Genomic DNA, 24,901 nt, shown 5'->3' with positions numbered 1-24,901 from the left:
AAGTCTTAAGTTACATGTAGTTAAACGTTTTATGATATTTTATGATCGTGATGCTTCTAATAAACTATTTCCAACCTCTTGACCAGCAAAACGGAATAGGGCATGTTGAATAGAGAAGTAACTCAGACTCACCCTCTAGAGGAATGAAGTGGGATAAAGTGTGAACAGTGCTTTTGGAAGCCGGCGTTCCAATCAACACCTGCGATAGTTGTTAGGGCTTGGCTCTTATTTGTGCACTGTTGCAAAGACAAAATCTGCAACTCCGAAACGTTAAAATAATGGTTCCTTAATAGATAACCCCAACCCCCAAACAAGAGGTAAGGTCATAAAGTACCGAAGCTATTTATCAACCAACACTCTACCACGAGAAGTTGCTTCAGAAGCGGCCGGAAGTGCCTCTGCCCCTAACTAATATGGCGTTCATTTTATTTCCGTTCTTGTCTTTGCCGTAAATAAGCTCGGCGGCTCCTCCCGGTTTTCCCAGAGGCCACGGTCTTACCCAACTCTCTTAGCTTGTTCCTTCGCGGGGGGGCGGGGCTACGAAGGAGATGCTTTGTGGTGATTGGTTGCGGTGAGTTAGGAACAATACTACGGGGCGGGGACCGGCGGATGATGAGCAGTGATTGGTTGCCGGGAGGCGGGGCGACTCCACCGCTGGAGAAGTGGCCGCAAGCGGAGGCGAGAGCCATGGGTCAGGCGGCCAAGGTGACTGGGTCCGGGGAGGGGTTGAATGCGATGCCAGCGGGGAGGGTAAGAGAGCGGCCTTGCGAACATAGTCTGGAGTCTCTGTAACTGAGGTTCAGGACCCTCCGTGGAGGATGTGGCCTTTACACCTGAGAAGCCTGTAACCAGCCCTGGGGGGCAGGCGAGGGTTTGTGCAGGTGCGGAGGAGGGAGGGCGGTACAGGTGGTCCTACTTCCTCGTCTACCAAGTACAGAAGGTTTATCCGTGATGCACGCCAGTGACTTGGGTCCTGCCCTTTCCATCTCCACACCGGGCGTTTCTGTGAGGGACCCATTTCGCGTCCTTGCGAATTGTACAGGACCCCAAAGTCCTACGCTGAAACCATCAGATGAGGTAAAAGGTTTCGTCAGATAACCAAAATGTTCATAGGTAACCAAGGATACCGAATCCCGGCAAAAACACTTGTTTAAAGTAGCACTTAACGAAACAGAGCAGAGACCTGAGATTCCTGAGTGCTCTGAACGAGCTTTGGGAGGTGATGCCCCCTTCAGGATCGAGATCACAAGTTTCTTATCAAACTGATGCGCATTCCTGGCTAGCGTACAATTCTCTGGGACTAGCCATCCCTAACCAACATTAAGTATTATCAGTATGGCCGGTTGAGACATAAACATGGAAAAGGGAAATTGACCTGCTATAGTATAGTGAGAAAAAAAACAAACAGTGCTTATAACTGGTTGGTCAATAACAGGGAGCTGCCAAGAGTTCTCTTGTACCACTGAACTCTGTTCCTAGTACATTTTAATATATGTCACAGGACTGATAGAATTGTAAAGGGTTATTCTTTCAAAAAACTTTCGGAGTGTCCATAATAGCTTTTAGTAGCACTTAATGGCCAGCATTTAGCTTGTACTTTCTAGGCATGGTGGATGTAACAGTAACTTCATACAGAAGTCTGGCAGGTAGGAAGAGTTTAAACAATTACTTAATTACAAGTATTTATTCACTATTTTGAATTGAAAATACAGTGTATTTTTGTGCGCATACAACAGGTTTATCCTGTCTGGAGAGATGCAAAAGAAAAAAAAAAATCCCTCATGTAAATTGAGACCTGAAGTGTTATTAGAAATTAAGTAGGACTGGAAGAGAGGTTTAAGAGGGAGGAAACATATGCATACCTATGGCTGATTGATGTTGATGTATGGCACAAACCAACACAATATTGTAAAGCAATTATCCTCCAATTTAAAATAAATAGTTTGTTGGGTTTTTTTAATAAATTACCTAGGAGAAGAGAGGAAGGAGTATTCTGTAAAGAGGAAGTGGCGTATGGACCATCCTTTAAGTGGGAAGTTGCTTGGAAAACTTGAATACAATGAAATTAAATAGAATTCATTCCTAAAGTGCTTTTGATGAGAACGATCATGTGTAGAAGACACTTGTGCTAAGTGGAAGATACAAGGTGACCAAGAAGCCTTTCAGGAAGTAGGGGACACTTAAAGAAAGTGTAGTAAGTGCCTAGTACTGTGGATGTATTCATGAGGGGAATATAACCCATACTTAGAAGACAGAAATGATAACCAGCTAAAGTGAAACCTAGTACAGAAATTATATCACCCACCCTTAAAACTAGCCTATTATTCAAGAAAATTGAAGCAAAAGGCTAATTTGCCTAAGCTTAAAATAAGTGGTAACGTCAGATTTAAACTGATCTTACTGCAAAGAATTGACTTTCCATATACACTACCTAAATTTGTTTAATCAGTATAAGTACATCAAAACAAGAAGACAGTCTGACCTAGGTTTCTTTACTTTAATAAAAGTTTATTAACTCCAAGGTGATATTAGTTCCGAGGCAGTAATGAAGGCATTTTCTTAATAGTAGTTCTTAAAGTAGGGATACTGGTTGTTGTACTAAGTGAATTGCTTTCTTTTTTCCCTAAATAGCATGTAAAATAATTAGGCATACTTACTTTTCACTTCCTTCTTAATCCCTTGCAGCCTCTTCGACTACTCTTGTAGTATTAAACTCCCTGGTTTTCTCTGACGTTCCACTACCTTTAACAACCCTGTTTGCCAACAGTCTTTTTCAAGATAATCTCGGCCTTCACTATCAACCGCCTCAAAAATTTCCTGTCTCAGCGTATTGCTCAGTTTCAAAGTCACTGCTACATTTTTAGATATTTGTTAAAGAAGCATCCCACTTCCAGTAGTAAAATATGCATTAGTTTCCTATGGCTACTCTAACAAGTTACCACAGTTTTTATCTTGAAAATACAAAATAAGGTCACATTTACGTGTACTGAGGATTAGAACTTCAACATGTCTTTTGTGGGGACACACAATTCAAGCCATAACAAAATAGATACACCACATTTTGTTTATCCATTTGTGTTCTTTCATGCTACTATGAATATTCATATACAAGTTTTTGTATGAACATATGTTTTCATCTTGGTTGTCTACCTAGGTGTGGAATTGCTGGGTCATATGATAGCTGTGTTTAACTCTCTGAACAACTGCTAAACTGTTTTCTAAAGCAGCTGCAAGGTTTTCTATTCCTATCAGCAATGTGTAATAGTTTCAGGTTTTCCACATCTTTGCTAACACGTGTCACTGACTGTCTTTTTGATTGTAGACATTCCACTGGGATGAAGTAGTATCTCACTGAGATTTAGATTTGTATTTTTCAAATGGCAAATTATGTGGAGCATCTTTTCATGGCCTTAATAGCTATTTGTCTGTCTTCTTCTGAGAAATGTCTATTCAAATCCTTACCTGTTTTTAAATTAGTTTTTTTTTTTAATTTTAAAAGTTCTTTTTACGCTCTATGGATAGTAGGCCGCTATCAGATATATGACATAAATATTTTCTTTCATTCCATGGGTTGTCTTTTCTTTTTGTTGATAAGTGTCCTTTCTCTTTCTCTTTTTAAATTATATATATTTTTAGTTTTTATAAAGGAAATAAGTGTATAAAATTTAAGAAGTCAAATGGTGTTATGCAGAAACCAGTAGGTATCTACTTCTTCCTATATACTCCCAATTCCTGCTCCCCAGATAAGCACTTTTTAATCATTTTAGTTATTTCTTCTTAGATTTCCCTCCATGTTTATAAATAACATGTTTAAACTACTATTGATTTTTTTTTTCCTCTTTGGAGTTATTTACTGACCTTTGTCTGCAAAAGTTGAGGATTTTGTTGTTCAATTGCTCAGTTGTATCTGACTCTTTGTGACCCCATGGACTACAGCACACCAGGCTTCTCTGTCCTTCACTGTCTCCCAGAGTTTGCCCAGACTCATGTCCGTCACTTCTCTTCCAAGTGATGCCATCCAATGATCTCCTCCTCTGCTGCCCCCTTCTCCTTTTGCCTTCAATCTTTCCCAACATCGGGATCTTTTCCAATGAGTTAGCTCTTGTCATCAGGTAGCCAAAGTATTGGAGCTTCAACTTCAGCATCAGTCCTTCAAATGAATATTCAGCGTTGATTTCCTTTAGAATTGACTGGGTTTGATCTCCTTGTAGTCCGTGGACTCTCCACAGTCTTCTCCAGCATTACAGTTCGAAAGCATCAGTACTTTGGTGCTCAGCCTTCTTTATGGTCCCACTCTCACATCCATACATGCCTGCTGGAAAAACCATAACTTTGAATATGTGGACCTTTGTTGTCAAAGTGATGTCTCTGCTTTTTAATGCCTTGTCTAGGTTTGCTATAGCTTCTCTTCCAAGGAGAAAGCGTCTTTTAGTTTCATAGCTGCCATCACCGTCTGCAGCGAGTTTGAAGACTGCTGCTCCTGCTAAGTCACTTCAGTCGTGTCCTACTCTGTGCAACCCCATAGACGGCAGCCCACCAGGCTCCCCCGTCCCTGGGATTCTCCAGGCAAGAACACTGGAGTGGGTTGCCATTTCCTTCTCCAATGCATGAAAGTGAAAAGGGAAAGTGAAGTTGCTCAGTTGTGTCCGACTCTTAGCGACCCCATGGACTGCAGCCTACCAGGCTCCTCCTACCTAGGCTCCGTCCATGGGATTTTCCAGGCAAGAGTCTGGAGTGGGTTGCCATTGCCTTCTCCATTTGAGGATTAAGTTCCCCCTAATACCCTGTTTCAGTATACAAATTTTGGTGAATCTGTTTTCGTCTTTCATATAATTATACAAAATTTGTCCAAAGCTGAGCCTTCTAATATAAATATATGATTATGTTGACTTTTTTTCCTAAGTCTTAGTGTTTCTTGAAGTTAATAACTGCTTTGTTTTTATTATCAGTTTTCCTTCTTATCTATTCCCAAACTATGAGCAAAACTGTTATCTACTAGCTTCATTTTTTTTTCCTAGCATCATCATTTCTGAATCCAGCCTTTTGCTCTAGTCCAGAATAGTTGCTTTCTTTGCTGGCTACACAAATGCTGACCTATATTTGTCCTTTACCATCCTCTCTGTCTCTCTTGTGTTGGATCACCTGTCTCCCTCATTCCCACTGTGTGTGTGCCCGCGTGTGTGTGTGTGTGAGAGAGAGAGAGAGAGATAGCCCCTTGTTTTGATGGGGCACAGTCGTCTTCTATAGCTTTCCAAGAAAGAGCATATAGCAAATAAGAGACTTTGCATTTCTGAAAATAGCAATTTGTAATTGCAGTTAGGTGATAGTTTGGATATGTAGCTTGAAGATTTTGTACCATTGTCTTCTCACAGTGATGCTGTTTGGAAATCAGGTGGCTTTCTAATTTTCTTTTTTTTTATACGTGGACTGTTTTCTTCCTCCAGGATGTCTTTATTAGCATTGTGCTGCACTTACATCATGATATGCTGCAGCACGGGTTTGTGTTGAGCACTTGGTGGAATCTGTGTTCTCGGTTCTCTCTTGTTGGAGATCCTGTGACTGTAACTGTTGGGCCAACTCCTTTAATTTTATTTTCCTTTCCTCAACTGCCCATTCTACTTTCTGGGCCGTTTTTCTGAACTTAATCCTTGCTGTCACTCATTTGATATCCAAGAGCTTTGGGGCATTTTCTGAACAATCCTTTTTAGATTTACTATAACTTCTTTTTTGTTGTTATTCTGTGTTTGCAAAAACTTATGTTTCTGAGAAAGTTCTTTGGTTAATTTTTGTTTAATTTTTATGTTTTCTGCCTCCTATTTCTCTTTTTGTATCTGCCTATGATGCTATAAGTTTTCTCATATATGTAAAATGCTTGAATCGTGCCTAGCACATAGGATGCACTCAGTCAAGTTTCAGTATTGTTATCTGGGAATGGTGGCAGAGTGGCAAATCTTTGTCAGTAGTCCAAGCACAAGATAGGGAGAGATCTGAATTTAAATTGTTTTGGGTGATGGAGAATATCCAAAAGATTAGAGAGAAATCCCTACGGTTTCTCCGTGAGGAGTAAGGTAGATTTAAAGAATGACCTAGAGATTTCTGGCTTCAGAAATTCATTGTTTTCCATACTGAAATTGAGAGGACAGAAGAGAGAACAGTGTTGGGGGGACAGTATTGCATACGCTTTTGTTGTTATTGTTTAGCACAGTCTAAAATATTCAGAAGTCTCAGCATTCTACTTCTTTTTTGAGAAATCACAATTAAACTTTCCTAAATTATCTAAAACATCTTCCTTCTGGGCTCTTTTAAGATGTAGTATATTCTTGAGTTTGTATGCATGTGTATATGACTTTTAGAGCAGATGAAGGTCTATGTTAAGAAAAATGAGAACAAATACATACCACACTAGCAAAGTTGGTTACCTTAACAAACTAATTTTGGCAGGGGGATCATTAACTTTTTAACCATTCTCATATTATTTTGTTTGAAAGAATTTTGTTTTATTTTTGTAAATACATAAGGCTAATTTTTTAAAATCTAAAGATAAATAATCAAGGGAGTTATTTTGACCAACTCTTGTTTTCACCAGCTACTTTGAAAAATAATCTAAGAAATAAATGCTGTTTAATCCTTGTAATTATGTAAAATGTGAAAATTTTTTCTTTTGAGGTGTGAATTCTGATTTTCTTTTCAGGTTTTACAGCTCTTTAAAACATTGCACAGGACCAGACAACAGGTTTTTAAAAATGATGCTAGAGCATTAGAAGGTAAGTTTATACTTTGCCACTTTGAAGCAAGTCCAATTTTCAGTTGGCTGCTAGTAGTCCAAGAGACCCTGTAAGGTTAAGACCTGCCTTGGGCGATGAACCTTCACTATCTCTCTCTCAATGTTTGTTTGTTTTAATGAGTTTATATTACACTTGTTTGAGAAGTATTTACTTAAAGAAAAATTGTAAAAGATCATGTTTTCATAAAGAATAAGGAAAAAAAAAAGGATCAAAATTTCACTGTGCTCCATTGCTTACCTTACATTCAAGCCATGGAACTCATTTCCCTATTATATAATCAAATTTTCACATTCTCTAGGACCAGATACTACCATATTGTTAATGCCTGTGTCTTTCTAGAAGTGGCAGCAGCTATGAAACTATGAAAGGGAATCTATCACAAATGGTTCCAGATTCAGTATTTCACTGTTCAAAGTGGTTTCTGTCTTTTCTGGAACTCAGAGCTCTAAAGTACAAGTTCTGTGTTGGTCATACTCAGTTTCTAAAGCTGTTTAAGAGGATACCTTAGGAGGGAGAGTATATAAGTTGGGAGATTGTTACTGACATATGCGTACTACTGTATATAAAATAGATGAATAATAAGGTATGGGATAACTAGTATAACACAAAGAACTTTACTCAACGCTCTGTAATGACCTGTATGGGGAAAGAATCTAAAAAAGGGTAGATACATGTATATGTGTAACTGATTCACTTTGCTGTACAGCAGAAACTAATACAACATTGTGAATCAACTGTACTCCAGTAAAATTTGTTTTTAAAAATTCAACCTCCATTTTAAAAAAGGGAAAAAGAAAAGGGCATCTAGGTAGTGTCCCCACTGTCCCTATGAATTCAAGTTTTTGTAATTTACCAAAAACATTTCTTGAATATTAAAGTATATGCTTCATATTATATGTATGTTACACAAATTCCTTATTTAATTCTTATCACAGACCTGTTAGGTAGTCACTATTATAATTTCTAGTTTTGCAGATGAGAAAACTGACAGTAATGCGAAAAGATAGGTGGAGCTGGGATTTAGCTTCAGCATTCTGGCTCCAAAGCCTGAACTCTTAACCACATTACATGTTGACATGTATTGAGCATAAAAGGAAGGTTCTATGGCTTATCTACATCACCATAGCATATTTTTGTGCCTTTAAATGTTTTTAAGTGAAATAATTATAAGAATAGCTAACAGTGCATATTTACTATCAAATGCTCACAGCAGCAATATAAGGCAATTTATCACTTATATTAAATTATTCTGCTGTAGTGATGCCAAAGCACTGGATTATATGAACAAAAGTTTCATTTGTTCATCACTTTACTTGTCAGCCAAGGCACTCAAAATTATTTACATATCCTCTTTGCTGCTGTATCTTCATTTTAAGTGTTTTGGAGGAGGGATAGTTAAACATGCTTATATGTATTGAGTTTTGCCATCTTAAAAACAAAAAGCATTTTAATTCAGATCCTTATATTTACAAAAGCAAAGTATCAATTTGAATTTATTAGGATCTCACAGCTAGAGGGTCAAATGAAATTAGAAATAAAAAGCAGGAAACAAAAATATTAGAATGCTGAAAATATATATTAGGTTTAATTACAAATTGCCAGCCTGTAAAAAGCTCTCCAAAAGACTTTTAAAATAAATTTCTTAGTTTTTACTTTGTTTTACACATGGCAAAATTATTTTTTTCTGTTAGAGAAATAATAGATATATATGTATATAGCATATTGTACTGTAATATAATGAATACTATGTAAGTTATTGGAACAAGAATTATAAATTAGAAAAGCAGATAACTATATGCATACTTTTTCCTTTTTCTAGCAGCCCGAATAAAGATAAATGAAGAATTCAAATGTAATAAAACTGAAACTTCTCCTAAGAAAATAGAAGAGGTACAGTATTAAATGTTTCAATTACAATAAAACTCACATTTTAGCAACTAGAGGAAATGATAAAAATGGAGAGACTTTATGAAATAAAAACCATTAGTTGATAGTTAAAGCCATCACAACTGTAAATGACCTTCACTTGTTTGGTATGGCTCACCTCCTCAAGGGTCATGTGCCTACAACTATAAGATAGCAAGTTGCCTAGTGAAAGGAACATAAGTGTAACCATGATCAAAGCCAGAACAGCTGAACCAACCTAGAAACTCACAGAGATGCTCTCTGTCTAAGGCAAGTGACAAACCAAGAAGAGTGAGTGTGATAACTCTCTCTTAAGTTATGCAGAGAAAACTTCTACTCACTTAGGTCAGCTGGACAGAATTTTTTTTAATTCATATCTTGGCTGTGGAAGTTGAATAGCTGGGGTTTATGAACTGTTCTCACTTTACCTTCTGTATTTGCATTTTAGTCACTTCCTTAGTGGAAGATAGTCTACTAACATTATTCTGTGAGCTCCCTAGTATTCCCAGTGCTTGTTCATTGAAAAAGTGCACACTGATTCTTTTCTTGTGTAAAGTCATATGCATACATACATTGTCTCTGTCTTAGGAAGGAACACTGCTTCCTAAGTGGTCCTGGACCTAACTTTGTATAAATGTAGGGGAAAGGACCCTTAGGAAGAAAATGAAAAATTATTTGCTGGGTTAATTAAGATTCCAAGAATTGGTTTAGTAAAGAAGAAGGTACAATTTAGAGAAATTCTTCTATGTTTAATAGAATTTCCACATAATGAAACAAAAAATTTTATGCAAATACTTTTATACTTAGTAGAGAAAATGCTATTTTTGAAGTAGTGAATATCTGTAATACAATAATGAGACAAAATGAGATAGCCTAAGGATTTCTTTCCCTTTAACATAAAACAGGAGAGATTTAACCTAATCTTATGATAGGACAAATGGGGACTGTGTAATTTTTATCTATGGAAGCAGTTAAAATGACATTATAATCAAGTCATGACTTGAAAAGAAGTTTAAAGATGTACTGCTATTCAGAAAACTGATTATTAACAATATGGTACATGTATACCTCATTTTATTGTGCTTTGCTTTATTGCGCTTCACACAATCTGCGTTTTATACAAATTGAAGGTTTGGGGCAATCCTGCATTGTCAGATGCTGGTTAGCATTTTTTAATAATAAAGTGTTTTTTAAGTAAGATATGAATATTGTCTTATTTATTTAGCCACGTCAGATTTTATTTGTGGGATCTTTTGTTGCAGAGCTCAGACTTAGTTGCCCCAGGGCATGTGTGATCCTAGTTCCCTAGGGACTGAACCCACATCCCCTGCACTGGAAGGTGGATTCTTAACCACTGGACCGTCAGGAAGTCCCCATTATTTTCTTTTACACATAATGCTGTTGCATACTTAATAGACTAGTGTATATTGTAAATATAACTTTTATAGACAGTTGGAAACCAGAAAATTCATGTGACTCACATTATTGTGATATTTGTTTTATTGTGGTAGTCTGGAACTGAACCTGCAATATCTCTTGAGATATGCCTGTGTTTCTAAATTTTGAGGTCATGATTTTAAAAATATTGCAGTCAGTTTATATCAACTAAACTGGAAAAGTGAACTATAATCTCCAGATTAATTTCACATATAGAGCACTAACAGTAAGCACTCTTGAAATTAGATACTTGTTATATGTATATATATATACACACACACACACGTGTGTGTACATATATCTATATATTTTATACTTTCATATATTACATATTTAGTAATTTGTAGGTAATTAGTTACATTGTCACATATTGTGATGAAGTCTTGGCACCAAAAGGAATCCTAGGTGGCCTCTCAATCAGCAGTTTTCAGACTTTTGGGTCTCAAGACCACTTTACCTTCTAAAAAACTGAAGACTCCAAAAAGTGTTGTATGTATGTTATACCTATCAATATTTACCATAATAGAATTTAAAACTGAGAAATTTTTAAAATATGTTAATTAAATAATTAAAATTGATGTTTATTATGTGCTAACATATATAGTCTTCATGAAAAATAACTATTTTCAGAAAAATATAGTGAGAAGAATGGCATTATTTTATGTTTTTGCAAATCTCTGTAATGCCTGGCTTAATAGGAGTCAGCTAAATTCTCGTATCTGCTTCCTTATTCAACCTGGTGCAATGTGTTTTTCAGACTCAATTATACAAAGAAAATTCAGCCTTATATAGATACATAGTTGGAAGATGGTAGGTGTATATATTATCCTTTTCAAATAATTGTGAATATTCTTTGATACCATACCTAAACAAGCGGTAACTTTCTTTAAAGGTTAGTTGCAGTGTGGAACTCTGTTATCTGTTAGACCAATGGATGGGTGTGTGTATTTACTTGCTTGGCTGGAGTGGTTGGGAGGGAGTTCCAGTTCTCATACATAACCACATCCTGCTTATCCCCTCTCTTCTCCCCTAATCCCTTGTTTCTGATCTAGCTTTGTTTCCAGCCTTAAACCTAAACCTCAGCTCAATTTTTGCACCTCCAGTTAGTGAGAAGGCTCATTGTTTTGCTTTCTCTACCCTACTAAGCCCCTTCTCAGGTCTGTCAGGAGGTGAGGCTTTGCCCCCTACAGCATTCTCCATGTCTATTAATGGCAGCTTCCTCCTTTTTATGTTCAGACCAAAAACCTTGGTGTTCTCTTTTGTGACTACTTTCCTTCTCTCACATCTACATACAACCTGACAGCAAATCCTATTGACGTAACCTTCAAAATATACCCAGACTTTGACCATTTCTTATCTTCCCAGTATTATTTCCTATTTCAAGCCACCATTATTTCTCACTGGATTTTTACAACAGCCTCCTAGCAGCTCTTGTTGCTTCTGCTCTAACTCCCTGCATCCCAGTCTCGATACTTAAAGACAGTGAGCCTTTTAAAAAGGCATATCCCATGGCTCCTCATCCCATTCAAAGTAAAGTCTAAAGTCTCTGCCGGCCGTGACCTTTAGCACTGCATCATCTGACTCCTGTTAACTTCCCACCTCAACTCACCACGTACCTTACTCATCCAGCTTAGTGCCTTCTTTGAGGATGCTTTAATTTACCAAGAGCTTTCTTGTCTGAGGCCATTTATGCTGTGGCTTCTTTCTAGGATATTCTTTCATATGTCCTCATGTCTTCATTTCGTAGACCAGTAGATTTTAATGTTTTTCCCGTTGAGTGGGTCTTTTTACCCATGCATGGCTTTGTAACGTCATGCACTAATGATGTGAAAAACATAGGTTTACCACATAATGCAGACCTTCCAAATATTGACATAGTTCAGTATGTAATATTTTTAAATTGCATCTGTTAATATCCATCTCATCAGAAAAATCTTGAAGTATTGGGAATTTGTGAGGCTTAAAATTACAGATAGAAGTTCTTCAGAATTGTGATTTTTTTGCTTAAAAGCTTAAATGTTGTCATTGTCAGCAAATGACTGTCAGTTGTTTTCTTGAAGTAAGGTATTCATATCACTCATCTTCAAGAAAACATCTGCCAGTTACCCAAATCTGAATAATCAGAGTTTATCTGTCAGTGGTTCATTCAAGTATAAATGGTTTTCCAAAGAGAAAGCTCTACTGCTCACAGCTTAAACAGTACAGATGGCTCTAGTATTATGAGAATAATTTTGACATTATGCCTTCCCTGAAAGGGTCTCAAGATCCTCCCAAGGATCCACGGCTCTGAGAATCACTGTTTTAGCCCGTTCTTCATTTTGGGATGATGAGGTCTGAAACTTAAAGAGAGTAGATATTAACCCACGGCCACACACTCAATGACAGAGCCAGAGCTGGAGTCCAAATATTCTGACTCCTAATACAATGCTTTTATTAGTGTTCAGAACATCCAACTCTATAGTATAAGAAAGATTCAGAGGCACTCAAAAGAATAACAAGAAAACTGCACATTTTAAGCGTATTGTAAAATATATGTTATAACAAGAAATATTCCAAATCTGTTCTGGATCAAAATATGGAATGGATAGATAAAAGGTAAAAGTATATGCATGTCTAAGCTTTCTATAAGCTTGGAATGGTTACAGAAAGTTAAAGGCAAGGAAATTCCCCATCAGTCTGATGGTTAGGCTCCACACTTCACTTTTGGGGACTTGGGTTTGATCCCTGGTGGGGAACTAAGATCTCACAGGCTGCAAAGCACAGCCAAAAAAAAAAAAGGTTAAAAGCAAGTATCACCTAAAAAGAAATTGTAGTAGTAAACCTGTAGTATTCAAAAACAGTACATTAATGTGAACCATTGAAAAAATATGCAAAGGATTTATTCTTTTTGTTTTGTTTTCTTAACAGCTAATAAAAATAGGTTCTGATGTTGAATTGATACTCAGAACATCTGTTATACAAGGTATTCACACAGACCACAATACACTGAGTAAGTAATATTGAAAAAGAATGTTGCTTGCAATGCATTTTAAACTATTGAGCAATTACAGTGCATTTAATGCTAATTAGTAAAACATTTTGATTTTGCCAGTGTGGTATATATTGTACACATTTGTAAGGCTGTATTTAAAAGTGCTAAATTACGAAACTTTGCTTTACTAGACATTTTTCTTTTTCTTTTGTTGTTTTTTCTTTTTAATCTTAACCACTGGTTGTATTGCAAAACTTCAGTTACAAAGACAGTACAGGCATACTTCAATTTATTGTACTTCCCAGAGAATGCATTATTATAAACTGTCAAGCAGGCAAGTCAAGCAAGACTACTGGTGCCATTTTTCCAACAACATTTGTTCACTTGTGTCCCGGTGTGACATTCTGGTAATTCTTGGAGTATTTCAAACTTTTTCCTTATTAACTGTGTTTGTTATAGTGATCCATGATCAGCGCTCTTTTATGTTACTAATACAACTTGCTGAAGTCTCAGAATATGGTTAGTATATTATAATAAAGTCTTTTTAAATTAAAGTATTTGGACATAATACTATTAGACATTCAGTAGACTATTAGTATAGTGGAAGCATAACTCTTACATGGTTCAGGAAACCAAAAAATTTTTGTGATTTGCTTTATTGAGGTACTTTATTTGTAGTGGTCTGGTACCAAACCTGCAATATATAATGGGTTTGCCGGTAGGACTGTTTTTGTAATAATTTATTTGGCATTATTAATTTTCATAGTATAATTTGTCACCTATCTAGACTAAATCTGTTTCTTTATCTTTTCTTCTGTGATTCAAGTTATTTTAATTTAGGAGAATTGGGGTTATACAAAATGGGAATATAGTTGAGGATCCTCTATTATACCTCCAGACTCCTGGTGGGGCTTCTCATTTTATGTAATACTTGGTTTTCTTAGTTTTCATTCCTTAAAGTATTTGAGGGGACAATAACAAAGATACAAACAACATAAAAACAGAAAAGTACACAGTTTATAATAGTACAGCTCAGTGAATTTTCACAAACTAAAATACCTATGTAACCAATCTCCACATCAAGTTATATAATGTTGCTGCTATCCCCAGAGACCCCTCATGCCCCTCCAGTCAGCCCTTCCCCCGCAAGTATAACCACGGTCTTGACTTTCAACAGTATCAGTTTTTAACCCAATATAATAAATTGGAATCATATAGGATTTCTATATTCTCTGGCTTCTTTCTCTTTCTTTGTGCCATTCATCTGTATTATTGGATATAGCAACATTTCTATGAATATTATATGAGTGAAATGTCCGTGTCATATGGTATATGTTGATTCAGCTTTAATAGGTACTGCTGACCAGCTTTCCAAAGTAATTAGACTAATTTACATTTCCAGGAGCAGTGTCTGAGAACTCAAGTTGCTTTATATCCTAACCAGCTCTTGATACTGCTGCTGCTGCTGCTAAGTCACTTCAGTCGTGTCCGACTCTGTGCAACCCTAGGGACGGCAGCCCACCAGGCTCCCCTGTCCCTGGGGTTCTCCAGGCAAGAACATTGGAGTGGGTTGCCATTTCCTTCTCCAGTGCATGAAAGTGAAGTCACTCAGTCTTGTCCGACTCCTAGCGACCCCATGGACTGTAGCCCACAGGCTGCTCCGTCCATGGGATTTTCCAGGCAAGAGTACTGGAGTGGGGTGCCATTGCCTTCTCTGGCTGTTAATACTAGGCATCTCTTAATTTTAGCATTTCTGGTAGTTGTATAATGGTACCACATTGTGATTTTAATTATCATTTCTCTGGTAATTAACAAAGTACTAGCACTTTTTCAGGTGTTCAGTTGTCATTTGGATATGGCTGTTCAGGTCTTTTGTTCGTTTTTCTAAGAGGTTACCTGCCTCTTTATTATTGATTTGAAGGAATTCTTTATATGTTCTGAATATAAATCCTTTGTTGGATATATATATTACAAGAATCTACTTTTAGCTTTTTCATTTTGCTGTTTATTTTTTATTTTTGTTCTCTGTTTTTTATCTTTTGGCCACACCACATGGCACGTGGAATCTTAATTCCCCAACCAGGGATAGAACCTGCACGCCCTGCACTGGCAGCACGAAGTTTTAAATACTGACCGCCAGGGGAGTCCCTCGTTTTGCTGTTTTTATCTTTTGATGAGAAGTTCTTAATTTTAATGTAGTCCAGTTTAATCTCATTCTTCTTTTATGGTTAACATCTTTTATGGTTTTTTGTCTTGTTTAAGAAAATTTTGTCCATCTCAAGCAAGGTCATGAAGTGATCATCCTGTGCTTTCTTCCAAAGCTTTATTGTTTGATATTTTTCATTGGTTGTGTCAACTAGAGTTGATTTTTTTATATGGAATAAGATAGGAATCAAGATGTAGTTTTTAAATATCTGAATATTCAGTTGATCCAGCATTATTTATTGAAAAGACCACTCTTCTCCCCCTGCACTATAGGGTCACCTTTAGCATAAAATCAAATAATAAATATTTATGCATCTGTTCCTTGACTTCATAATTTCTCAGTTAGTTTGCTTTTCTGTCCTTGTATCTCTACCATAATGTCTTGATTACTGCAGCTTGATAAATCTGAATGGGCTTCCCTGGTAGTTCAGTGGCAAAGAATCTGCCTGCCAGTGAAGATGTTTGATCCCTGGGTTGGGAAGATTCTTTGGAGAAGGAAGTAGCAGCCTACTCCAGTATTATTGCCTGAGAAATCCCATGGACAGAGGAGCCTGGGGGACTGTAGTCCATAGAGTCACAAAAGATTTGGATACAACTTAACTAAACAGCAACAGTAAATCTGAATGTCCAGTACTCTAATTCCTGTACAGCTTTCAAAGTTATTTTTAGTTTATGAGCATCATCAGAAATTATTTGATCTAAGTAATATTTCTAAGGGCAGCAAACATGGTTAATCCTAAACTGAAAATTTATAGTCATTAGCTTTAGTCTTAATAATAATCTTTAGAGTTTCTGTGTACTATAGCAATTATAGCAAAATGTAATCTTTATTACATGAATAAAAGTTTAGTTAATATCAGATAGCTAAATTTGATAACTGTATTTCAGAAGCCTAGTTTTAAGTATGATAATATTAGTTTAAATTTCTTTTTTTTTCTTTTACCTTTCTGTATATTTAATTTTGCCCCAGGATTGGAAACTTTTGACTCTTACATGATTATAGGGTATAATGCTATATTGCCTTAATAATGGCCTCCTTCTTTCTGTTAAATTATATATGGATCTCTTCTTTCTACTTAATGCCTGTGGGTTCAAGACAGAACAAATTTGATTCTCTAATCTCTGTTTTAAAAAGTTACTCTAGCCATGACAACATTCATTTCATGAACGCCTTCAAGAAAACAGTGGTGCTTTTTTATAAAGCTGAAGTTCTGAGTGAAGCACGCATTCTGAAGTGGTATAAAGATGAACGAGGGGAAGTGACTGGTTTCATGCTTCTGCATGTGACTGTCCAGTTTCCCCAGCCCTGTGCATTGAAGAGACTCTTCTTGCCTCACTGCACATTCCTTACTCCTCTGGTGTAAATGAATTGACCATGTATGAGTGGGTTTATTGCCAGACCCTCTGTTCTGTTCCATGGATCTATATGTCTGTTTTTATGCCAGTACCATACTGTTTTGATTGTGACTGATTTGTAGTAAAGTCTGAAAGAAGAAGTGTGATGTCACCAGTCTTGTTCTTCTTTCTAAAGATTTGTTTTGCCTATTTAGAGTCTTTGTGTCTCAAATTTAGGATTGTTTGTTCTGTTTCTGTAGAAAATGCCATTGAAATTTTGATAGGAATGGCATAAAATATGTAGACAGGTTTTGGTAGTGTGGACATTTCAATAACAATATTAATTCTTCCCATCCATGAAAACACAGTATCTTTCCATTTGTTTGTGTTTTCAGTTTGTTTCATCAGTGTCTTATAGTTTTCAGGTTAATAGTCTTTCACCTCCTTGGTTAAATTTATTCCTAGCTATTTTATCCGTATGTACGTAAATAGAATGTTTTTCTTAATTTCCCTTTCTGATATTTATTCTGTTTATTATCAGTATATAGAAATGCAGCAGGTTTTTTTGGTATTGTTTTTGTTATCTCACAACTTTACCAAATTTATTACTTCTAACAGTTTTTTGGTGGAATATTTAGGGTTTGCTATATGTTATGTCATGTCATCTTCAACTAGTGACAGTTTTACTTGTTTCCAATTTGGTTGCCTTTCTTTCTTTTTCTTGCCTGTTTACTCTGGCTAGGACTTGCAAAATTGTATTGAATAAGAGTGGTGAGAAGGCATCCCTGTCTCATTCCAGATTTCGGAGGGAAAGCTTTTGGGTTTTCACGATTCAGTATGATGTTAGCTTGTCATACATGGCCTTTATTATGTTGAGGTTTATTCACTCTTTACTTACTTTGTTGAGAAGTTTTTGCATAAATGGATATTGGATTTTGTCAAATGCTTTTTTGGCGTCTGTGGACATGATCATATGATTTTTATTCTTCATTTTATTAATGTGGTGTATCACATTGATTTATTTGTGGGTATTGAAAAATCCATGCATCTCTGTAGTAAATCCCTTTTCATCATGGTGTATGATCTTTTTAATATATTGTATTTTGGATATTTACCAGTTTTTAAATAACCTTGTTGTATTTCAGGGATTTCCATCTCTATGAGTTCTAAATTCCCAAAACAGAATCTAGAATATTCATTTCCTTAGTTCCCTTTGCAGCTCAGGCATGGATATGTAGCACACTACATTACCCATATTCCTAAATGAGCTTGAGAAAAGAGACTTGGCACAAAACCCATTTTTCTGGCAAGAGTTAGCATCAGTGGTTGCAGAGTCAAGTTACTGTTCCAGAAGTGTCATTGGTATAGCAGGAACAGATGTATTAAAGTTGAGTTTCTGGCAACATCCTAAATATAGTGTGTTGTGCTCCACGAGTGTAGAAATGGTGGTAGTTTTTTCTAGTGCCCTGTAGGCAGTAGCAGTTTTCATCATCAGACCAGTTCGTGATATTGCTTTGGACAGTGTTCCTGAAAGCTTAGCCTCAAGCCTGCCTGATTCTTAAGCCCTCACAGTAATTCCTTGAGTTAGACCAATAAACTGTTAATAAATGCCTTTTCTGCCTAATTAGCCAGTCAGCTTTTGTTACTTTTAACTAAGAACAGTAAAAGCTGTTGCCAAGAAGTGAGATACTTGAGATTACACAACATAAAATATGAAATGAAAGCAGGGGTTGGGGGGAGTGTTGTTAACATGGACCTGACCATCACAGGCCTTAAGCTGGTGGCCCTTGTTATGTAGTGATGAACATACCACTTCCTGTTTCTTAGGAGTACAGCTACAGCAATAAGCAGTGTAATCAGAATGTCAGTATGTGCTCGTTATTTCTTTCTACTTTCAGCAAAATATTGAAAAAGAGGATTAATGCAGATTAAGCTAGTCAGTCTGTGAAGCAAAGATGAAAAGAAGTACAGCTTTGCTAAGGGACATTTCTCGCCCCATCCTAAACTCTAATTGATTGAGAGCCCTTATAATTTAGAGCCTTGCAGGCCTGAAAAAATGCCAGCTGCTACAAAACTAAAGCCAGTACAAGCAAGGGACCTCTTAGCTCTAATATGAAATAAGATCGGTATCCCAAATCTTTCTCATTTGCTGGACAAAGATCAGATATAGGGTACATTTATTCACCTGAGCCTGTAGATTTTCATTGTGTTAAGACATGTCCATTAAACGACGGGGTAGGGAGGTTTGGGACAACACAGAGACCATTGCCAAAGGATGAAAATATTCATGCTTAGTAATTGTCAGGATGTTTGCCTGTGGCTACTTGTACATGAAAATGACTGGGAGAAAATAGATGTGTAGCTTATAAAATTTTTGAGTAAATTGTGTGGTCAGAAACCCCAAGCATAGCTAGGTCTCGTCAACTCTTAAAGGCTATCCTGATCCCTTAACTCATATCAACAGGACGTAAACTATGAAAACTTCCGAGTGTCAAAGAAGAGCATTTTCCCTAATATCCCCACATCTGGATCCCCTAGAGGACAGACCAGGAGCCTTGAAGGACAGTGGATAATAGAGGGTCTTTGGGTCTCCCAGAAAACAGGATGAGCTATTGCCAGTTTGGCTGACCAGAATTTATTGCTTTGCCATGAGCAAGGAGCTCTTGCTCTTCCTGTCCAGAAGGATTTAGGATTTGCTGTGGAGCAGTAACTGCCATGTATTTTCCATTCCAGGTTTTTATTGCTGTGTCCTGTTTGTTCTTTACTGTGGTCCAGTAGGCAGCTACTGTGTGAACCTCAGCTGGACCTAATGGAAAGGCCATAGCATATCATCTGCAGATCCTGGTTTTGAACCTGGATGAGACCTTAGGGGTCAGGTAGCAAACAGATGTAGCTTTCTGCGTGTGGGAAGAAGGATGTCTATTCACGTTGTGCAGCCAAAAGGGTGGTAGGCTTGTTGCCTCTCCAGTGTCTATTCTTTCTTACTAACTGAAAAACTGTGTTCAAAGTAGAGTGTGACAGGCAGGGAGAGGAGGGGGATGATTTTTCAGACCATGTAACACCTTTCTGGCCAGTGCAAGCAGCTGTCTGCTGAATGTTGCTTCCAATAAAGCTATTGTTTTTCAGTTAAAAAGGCATAGGCCAAGCCAGCACTCCGCTTTTTGGCCTTTCCCCCCTTCCTGCCTGGAATGCAGAGGTGATCTGGCAGCAGCATTGAAGGCAGACACCACACACGAAGAAAAGGAAGAGAGCCTGGGTCCTTGGAGGTGGCACTAAGGACCTGCCTTAGCCTAGGGTCGCCTTAATCTGTATTTCCTGATAAGTGAGAAAATTAAATCTCTTACTTACTTAAACCATTTTTTGTTGGACTTTTGGTTAATCTGTCTTTTCCACTAGCTTGTGAACTATTTAAAGCTGAGGAGGCTTTTTTTTTTATATATAATTGAGGTGTAGTTAACATGTAACATTATATTAGTGTCAGGCATACAACATAATGATTCTATATTTATATATATTTTGAAATAATCACCACAATAAAGTGAGTTAATCTGTCCCCATACATACTAACAAAATTTTTTTTCTCATGATGAGGACTTTTAAGACTCTCTTAAGCAAGTTTCAAATATGCAATACAGTGTTATTAACTGCAGTCACTGTGCTGTACTGAGGTGACTATTATATATTCATCTGTGTATCTTTCTTTCTTGATGAAATGCCCAGGAAAAAATAGGCACCTATATGTTTGATAAGTGAAACAATTCAGTCGTTAATAAGTTAAAACCTAAACTGTAATATGCTCTCTGATGAAAGCTGCAAAGATTTGGAAGCAGCAAGTGAGATATAAAAAATGGCTAAATAACGCTTATTTAACGGGTTCTCATTTCAGTAAGCCAGATTTACCATGTGGCTCATAAGAGTATTTTCTCTAGTCAGATCGCTTCTCTTTTTTGTAAGAATTTCAGTTTTCCTTTTGAATTGAATTCATTGTAAGAGTTTTTTAATGATTCAACTTTATAGAAAAGATACAAGAAAAGCTGAAGAATATGTCCATTCCCTTTATCCAGATTCTACAAATTCTAGCAGTTTACCACATTTGCTTTATCATCTCGCCCTCATTTTTTCCCTGAAGTTTCTGAAGGTACATTGCAGACAAAATGTGGCTTTTTTCCCCCCAAATGAGCATTTTTCAGACCATAACAGTCTGCTTGAGTTTAGAGCTAGAGAAATACTTCAGTGTATATTTCTTTAAAATACTTCTTTGTGTATTTCCTAAATTAGCAAAGGCATTCTCTTACATAACAACAGTATAATTATCAAAGTCAGTATATTAATGTTGATTCAGTTCTTTTATTCAAATTTTTCTGTTTGTCCTAACAGTGTCCTTTATAGCAGAAGAAAAAAAAAATGGATTGGATAGATCTCTGGTCTAAGATCCAGTTGAGGATCACACAAATGGCATTTAATCATCATGTTTTTTAGTCTTCCTTTAATCTGGAGCAGTTCCTTGGTCTTTCTTTGTCTTTCACAACCTTGTTGTTTTTGAAGAATATAAGCAAGTTACTTCATAGAATTTGGTGTGAGCAGCTTTGATTGTAACAGTTCCCTTGATTCCACTTAACTCAGTTCTTCTCCTTAAAGTTTTGTATCTTACAGGCTTTACCTCTGTTGACTTCAGCAGGATGTCTTACCTAGGGCTCAGCATTCGTTGTCATCATCATCATTGTTGTTGAACAGTGTTTCCCAGTCAGGCCCTACTGTCATTTTAAACAGCGAGTTCTTCACTCCACAGCCTGTCCCGCACATACCTCGCTCCTCCCTGCTAAATTCCAGGAGCACTCTTCAGTTACTATAACCACCCAGAACACCTCCAGTTGAGAGCCACAGTTCCGTCAAATTTGCAATTGCGTGTGGGATCTTAGTTCCACCAGGCAGGGAAGTGGCACCCTGCAGTGAAAGTGCAGAGTCCTAACCCCTGGACTGACAGGGAATTCCCTGAAATCTTTAAATTAGAAAAGTCGTCGTGCTTTTTATAGAGTTGGTACTATAAACTAATTTTCCAGTTGATAGTTTTAATTATCATTAACCTGCAATCTGCTACTGACAAGGTGTTTTGTTGTTATTTAATTATATTTAATAATGATAAAACGTTAAGTTGGCTGTGTATGTTTTTATATAACCTGAAATGACAATCCTATTAAACTATCCATTTAATATAAAGAACACCACCTTAGAAGGTAACTGAAATAAAATATCACTGGGAAGACTTATCTTAAAACTAGATATTTTACTGTTATAAATTTTAGGGGGAAAAGAGTTTATTTGAATTTAATTTTAATGATATTAAATGCTCTCTTTGTTTTTCTTTCAGAATTGGTCCCTAGGAAAGACCTTCTTATAGAAAATGTGCCATATTGTGATGCACCAACTCAGAAGCAGTGATTTTTACTAAAAAAAAATAAAATCAAGTCTTTGTCATTTTTTAATTTTAAAATATACAACTCTAACCAAACTCCTGGAAATGCAGATATTTTCCTCTAAAATGGCGTATTGAAAATGAGTGAATTATAGTTTCATAACTAGCTTTCATGTTGAAAGGACATTGCTGAAAACTGTGGAACATAGTTAAGTATTTCTAAAGAACATTAGGTAAGAAGACATTTCATTTTCATTGAAAATCAAACTGCATAAAGTGAAATATATGGCTGGGGAGTTATATGTACTTCTCTTTGACCTTGATGAGCATTTTGGTTTTATCATAGCTATTTGAGAATGAAGTGTTTTGGCAGCCTGGTGGCTTTTTTCCCACGTGAACGGAAACTATTAGATTAAAATTACTAGATTAAATGAATGTTTAGTCTCCCAAAAGATTAAATGGGTCTAAAAGTCACAGTTGTGCCAACACTCCATAAAAGGTGGCCTTTGTTTCCTAAAAGACTGAAATTATATCAGTAGCTAAGAAATAACAATACAGTTTCGTTTTAGAGACAGAGTATATCTCTGTGTTCCTAAAAGAAAACTTTGAATCAGTCTTCTGAAGATAGATGAATAAAATGTCAAAATCATGTATGATAAAAGGAATAAAGAAATCCTAATTTCTTAAGGAAATAGCAGCCATTGATCAAACTGCATAATATAGGCTTAGTAGAGTTAGCTGCACTTAGACCACAGCTAGACCTTATTGTGAAAATATAATATGTGGTGCTTCCTCTCCATTATAAACAGTAAGATCTAAATAGCTTTTTTTCTTCAATGTGTTTCTTTCCTGACAAGACTGACAGTATCACAAAACAGCTTGGCATTCTACCATCTAATGGTGGGAACTACAGAATTGTATTTAATATTCTTCTTGTTTCTCTTTTATCTGTACATCTTTACCATTCTGTTTGCTCAGTGAACAGTGTGTTCTCTTCATTCACTGGTCAGTTCTCCCGTTTGATGACACAGGGTTTTTAATTTTTACAAGATTCTCAACGCAAAATGCTTTGTTTGTTGGCAAAAACATATTGGTGTAGTCATACTGAATATAAATGTCATATTTTAAAAATTATTTAATTTTAGTAAGTAAATTGTTGAAATTGTTTTGACATAGTATACTTAACAGTAAACCATAGAAGATTCATTACATAATTTTTATCTCTCATACATATTTCTTATTGTGTGTATGGAAATTAAACCTACATAAAAGTAAAAGTTGCTTCACATTTGAAATTTGCCCTTTTAAGAAGATGCTGAAAGTCTTCTTATACAGTCACTGAATTCTCTGACTTGCTATTATTATTACCGTTATTATATCTCTAAATGTCTGTATTTTATATATTGGGGAAAGCTGAAGAAGTTTGATATATATTTTAATTGTTTCAGTATTATTTAACATTTTTAGAAGTTTCTGTCTAGCTTTTTTCTTTAATCTGAATCCCCTTGTTCTGTTCTTCACTCATGTTAATTTAAATATCTCATCAAAAAGTAGTTCTTTATTTTTGCAATGTAGTTTGCATTAGGAACAATAGAGATTAATAATTAACATGTAAAATAAAGTAGTCATTTAAATGTTTATTAAAGCTAGTAGCTTAGACATTTTAAGACATATACTATATGTGTATAATATATTCATCATATATATGTATATACATTACATATGTGTGCATGTGTGTATAGACATGTGTGTATGCATTATGTCTCTGTGCCTTAAGACTCTGCCATAAATTTCATTTGTAATAGACCAGGATATCAACAGTAGGTTTCACTGTCATGACATTTTTAGATTTGGCACCCCATCCTTAAATAGCATGTATTTATATTTCAAATGAATTTTAACATTGTTTAATAGTTTTATTAGTTCAGTTAAAACAATTTATGAGATTTTGGCCTGTTGTGAAACAAAGATTTTCAGTACTCTAGAGAGTAAATTTTGAGAATGATGAATACCTTAGTGCCTCACTTCTCAGGTACGATGTCAAATTTAATTAAATCTCTTTTAGTTAGTTAAAAAAAAACTTCCTATGTTTCCAAAGGGAATTACCCACATCTAACATTTCACTTTGACTGTTGAAACCTATTGAAAGAAGATGGTACAAACTCTAATTGCAGATATCTAGGCTCAGAGGCCCAGCAGGACTTTGTAAAACAATCTTTTGGCAGAAGTTAGAAAGGGTGTATGGCAGGAGAATCAGATTTGGCAGGCATGTATGAGGAAGAATCCTCCACTAAAGATTTGAAGCTAAGGGAAATACGAGAGAGAGCTTGCATAACATTTGGTCCAGAACATTGAAATAAAGACTTGAGTCTAATTGTGTTTAACTTGGTCCTCATTTTGCCTGCAGTTGCATATTTTAGCATTAGTACAATGTCCAAAAAAATGCAAAGTAATAAGAATAGGTAGAATAACAATCATTTCCCTGTAAGCACAAAGCCATAGATCAACAAAGAAATGGAAATTCCAATTCTTAAGCAGAATTTTCTAAAGTGAAAGTAGATAAATACAAAATTAATTTAACTTTACTATATATCAGGAGTAACCTATGAGAAGTGAAATGGAAAAAAGATCCTGTTTATAATAGCAAACAAAACTATAAAATAAGAAGCAACTTTATATATATATATAGAACTAAAAAATGAAAGACAAACTCTGTTTTCCTAGATGGGATAATTTGTAGTTGGTGGATATCATTCCCATACTTATTTTATGCTTTTATTAAATGTGTGTGTATTTAGAACAATATGTAGTTTTGTTCTGTGGCTTTAAAATGCAAATGAATAGTGTTAT

At 36.0% G+C, this 24,901-nt stretch overlaps 1 protein-coding gene across 6 annotated transcripts; it reads left to right on the top strand.

The window, feature by feature from the left end:
- Positions 1 to 613: 613 nt before the first annotated feature.
- On the top strand, positions 614 to 24,430 carry LYRM7 (LYR motif containing 7). Of its 6 annotated transcripts, none has more exons than XM_069591630.1 (5): positions 614 to 705; positions 6,692 to 6,764; positions 8,605 to 8,675; positions 13,035 to 13,116; positions 22,007 to 24,430. In XM_069591630.1, the coding sequence occupies exons 1-5, from the start codon at positions 688 to 690 to the stop codon at positions 22,075 to 22,077; spliced, it is 315 nt and encodes a 104-aa protein (XP_069447731.1). In that variant the 5' UTR covers positions 614 to 687; the 3' UTR covers positions 22,078 to 24,430. The 6 variants fall into 6 exon arrangements, with proteins under 6 accessions (XP_069447731.1, XP_069447732.1, XP_069447729.1 ...); XM_069591631.1 differs by having other exon boundaries at positions 625 to 705; positions 8,608 to 8,675; XM_069591628.1 differs by having other exon boundaries at positions 642 to 750; positions 8,608 to 8,675.
- The last annotated feature ends 471 nt before the right edge of the window (positions 24,431 to 24,901 follow it).

This window comes from Ovis canadensis, chromosome 5 (genome assembly GCF_042477335.2).
Source record: "Ovis canadensis isolate MfBH-ARS-UI-01 breed Bighorn chromosome 5, ARS-UI_OviCan_v2, whole genome shotgun sequence".
Taxonomy (NCBI): Eukaryota; Metazoa; Chordata; class Mammalia; order Artiodactyla; family Bovidae; genus Ovis; species Ovis canadensis.
The sequence above is the reverse complement of the archived record's forward strand: the minus strand, read 5'-3'. Positions and strand labels throughout refer to the sequence as shown.

Bases quoted from the DNA above. Each gene is read 5' to 3' on its own strand.
- LYRM7 (XM_069591625.1), top strand. From the start codon at position 952: ATGCACGCCAGTGACTTGGGTCCTGCCCTTTCCATCTCCACACCGGGC. The intron at 6,765-8,604 runs GTAAGTTTATAC...TCCTTTTTCTAG, and splicing joins TGATGCTAGAGCATTAGAAG to CAGCCCGAATAAAGATAAAT. The intron at 13,117-22,006 runs GTAAGTAATATT...TTTTTCTTTCAG, and splicing joins CACAGACCACAATACACTGA to AATTGGTCCCTAGGAAAGAC.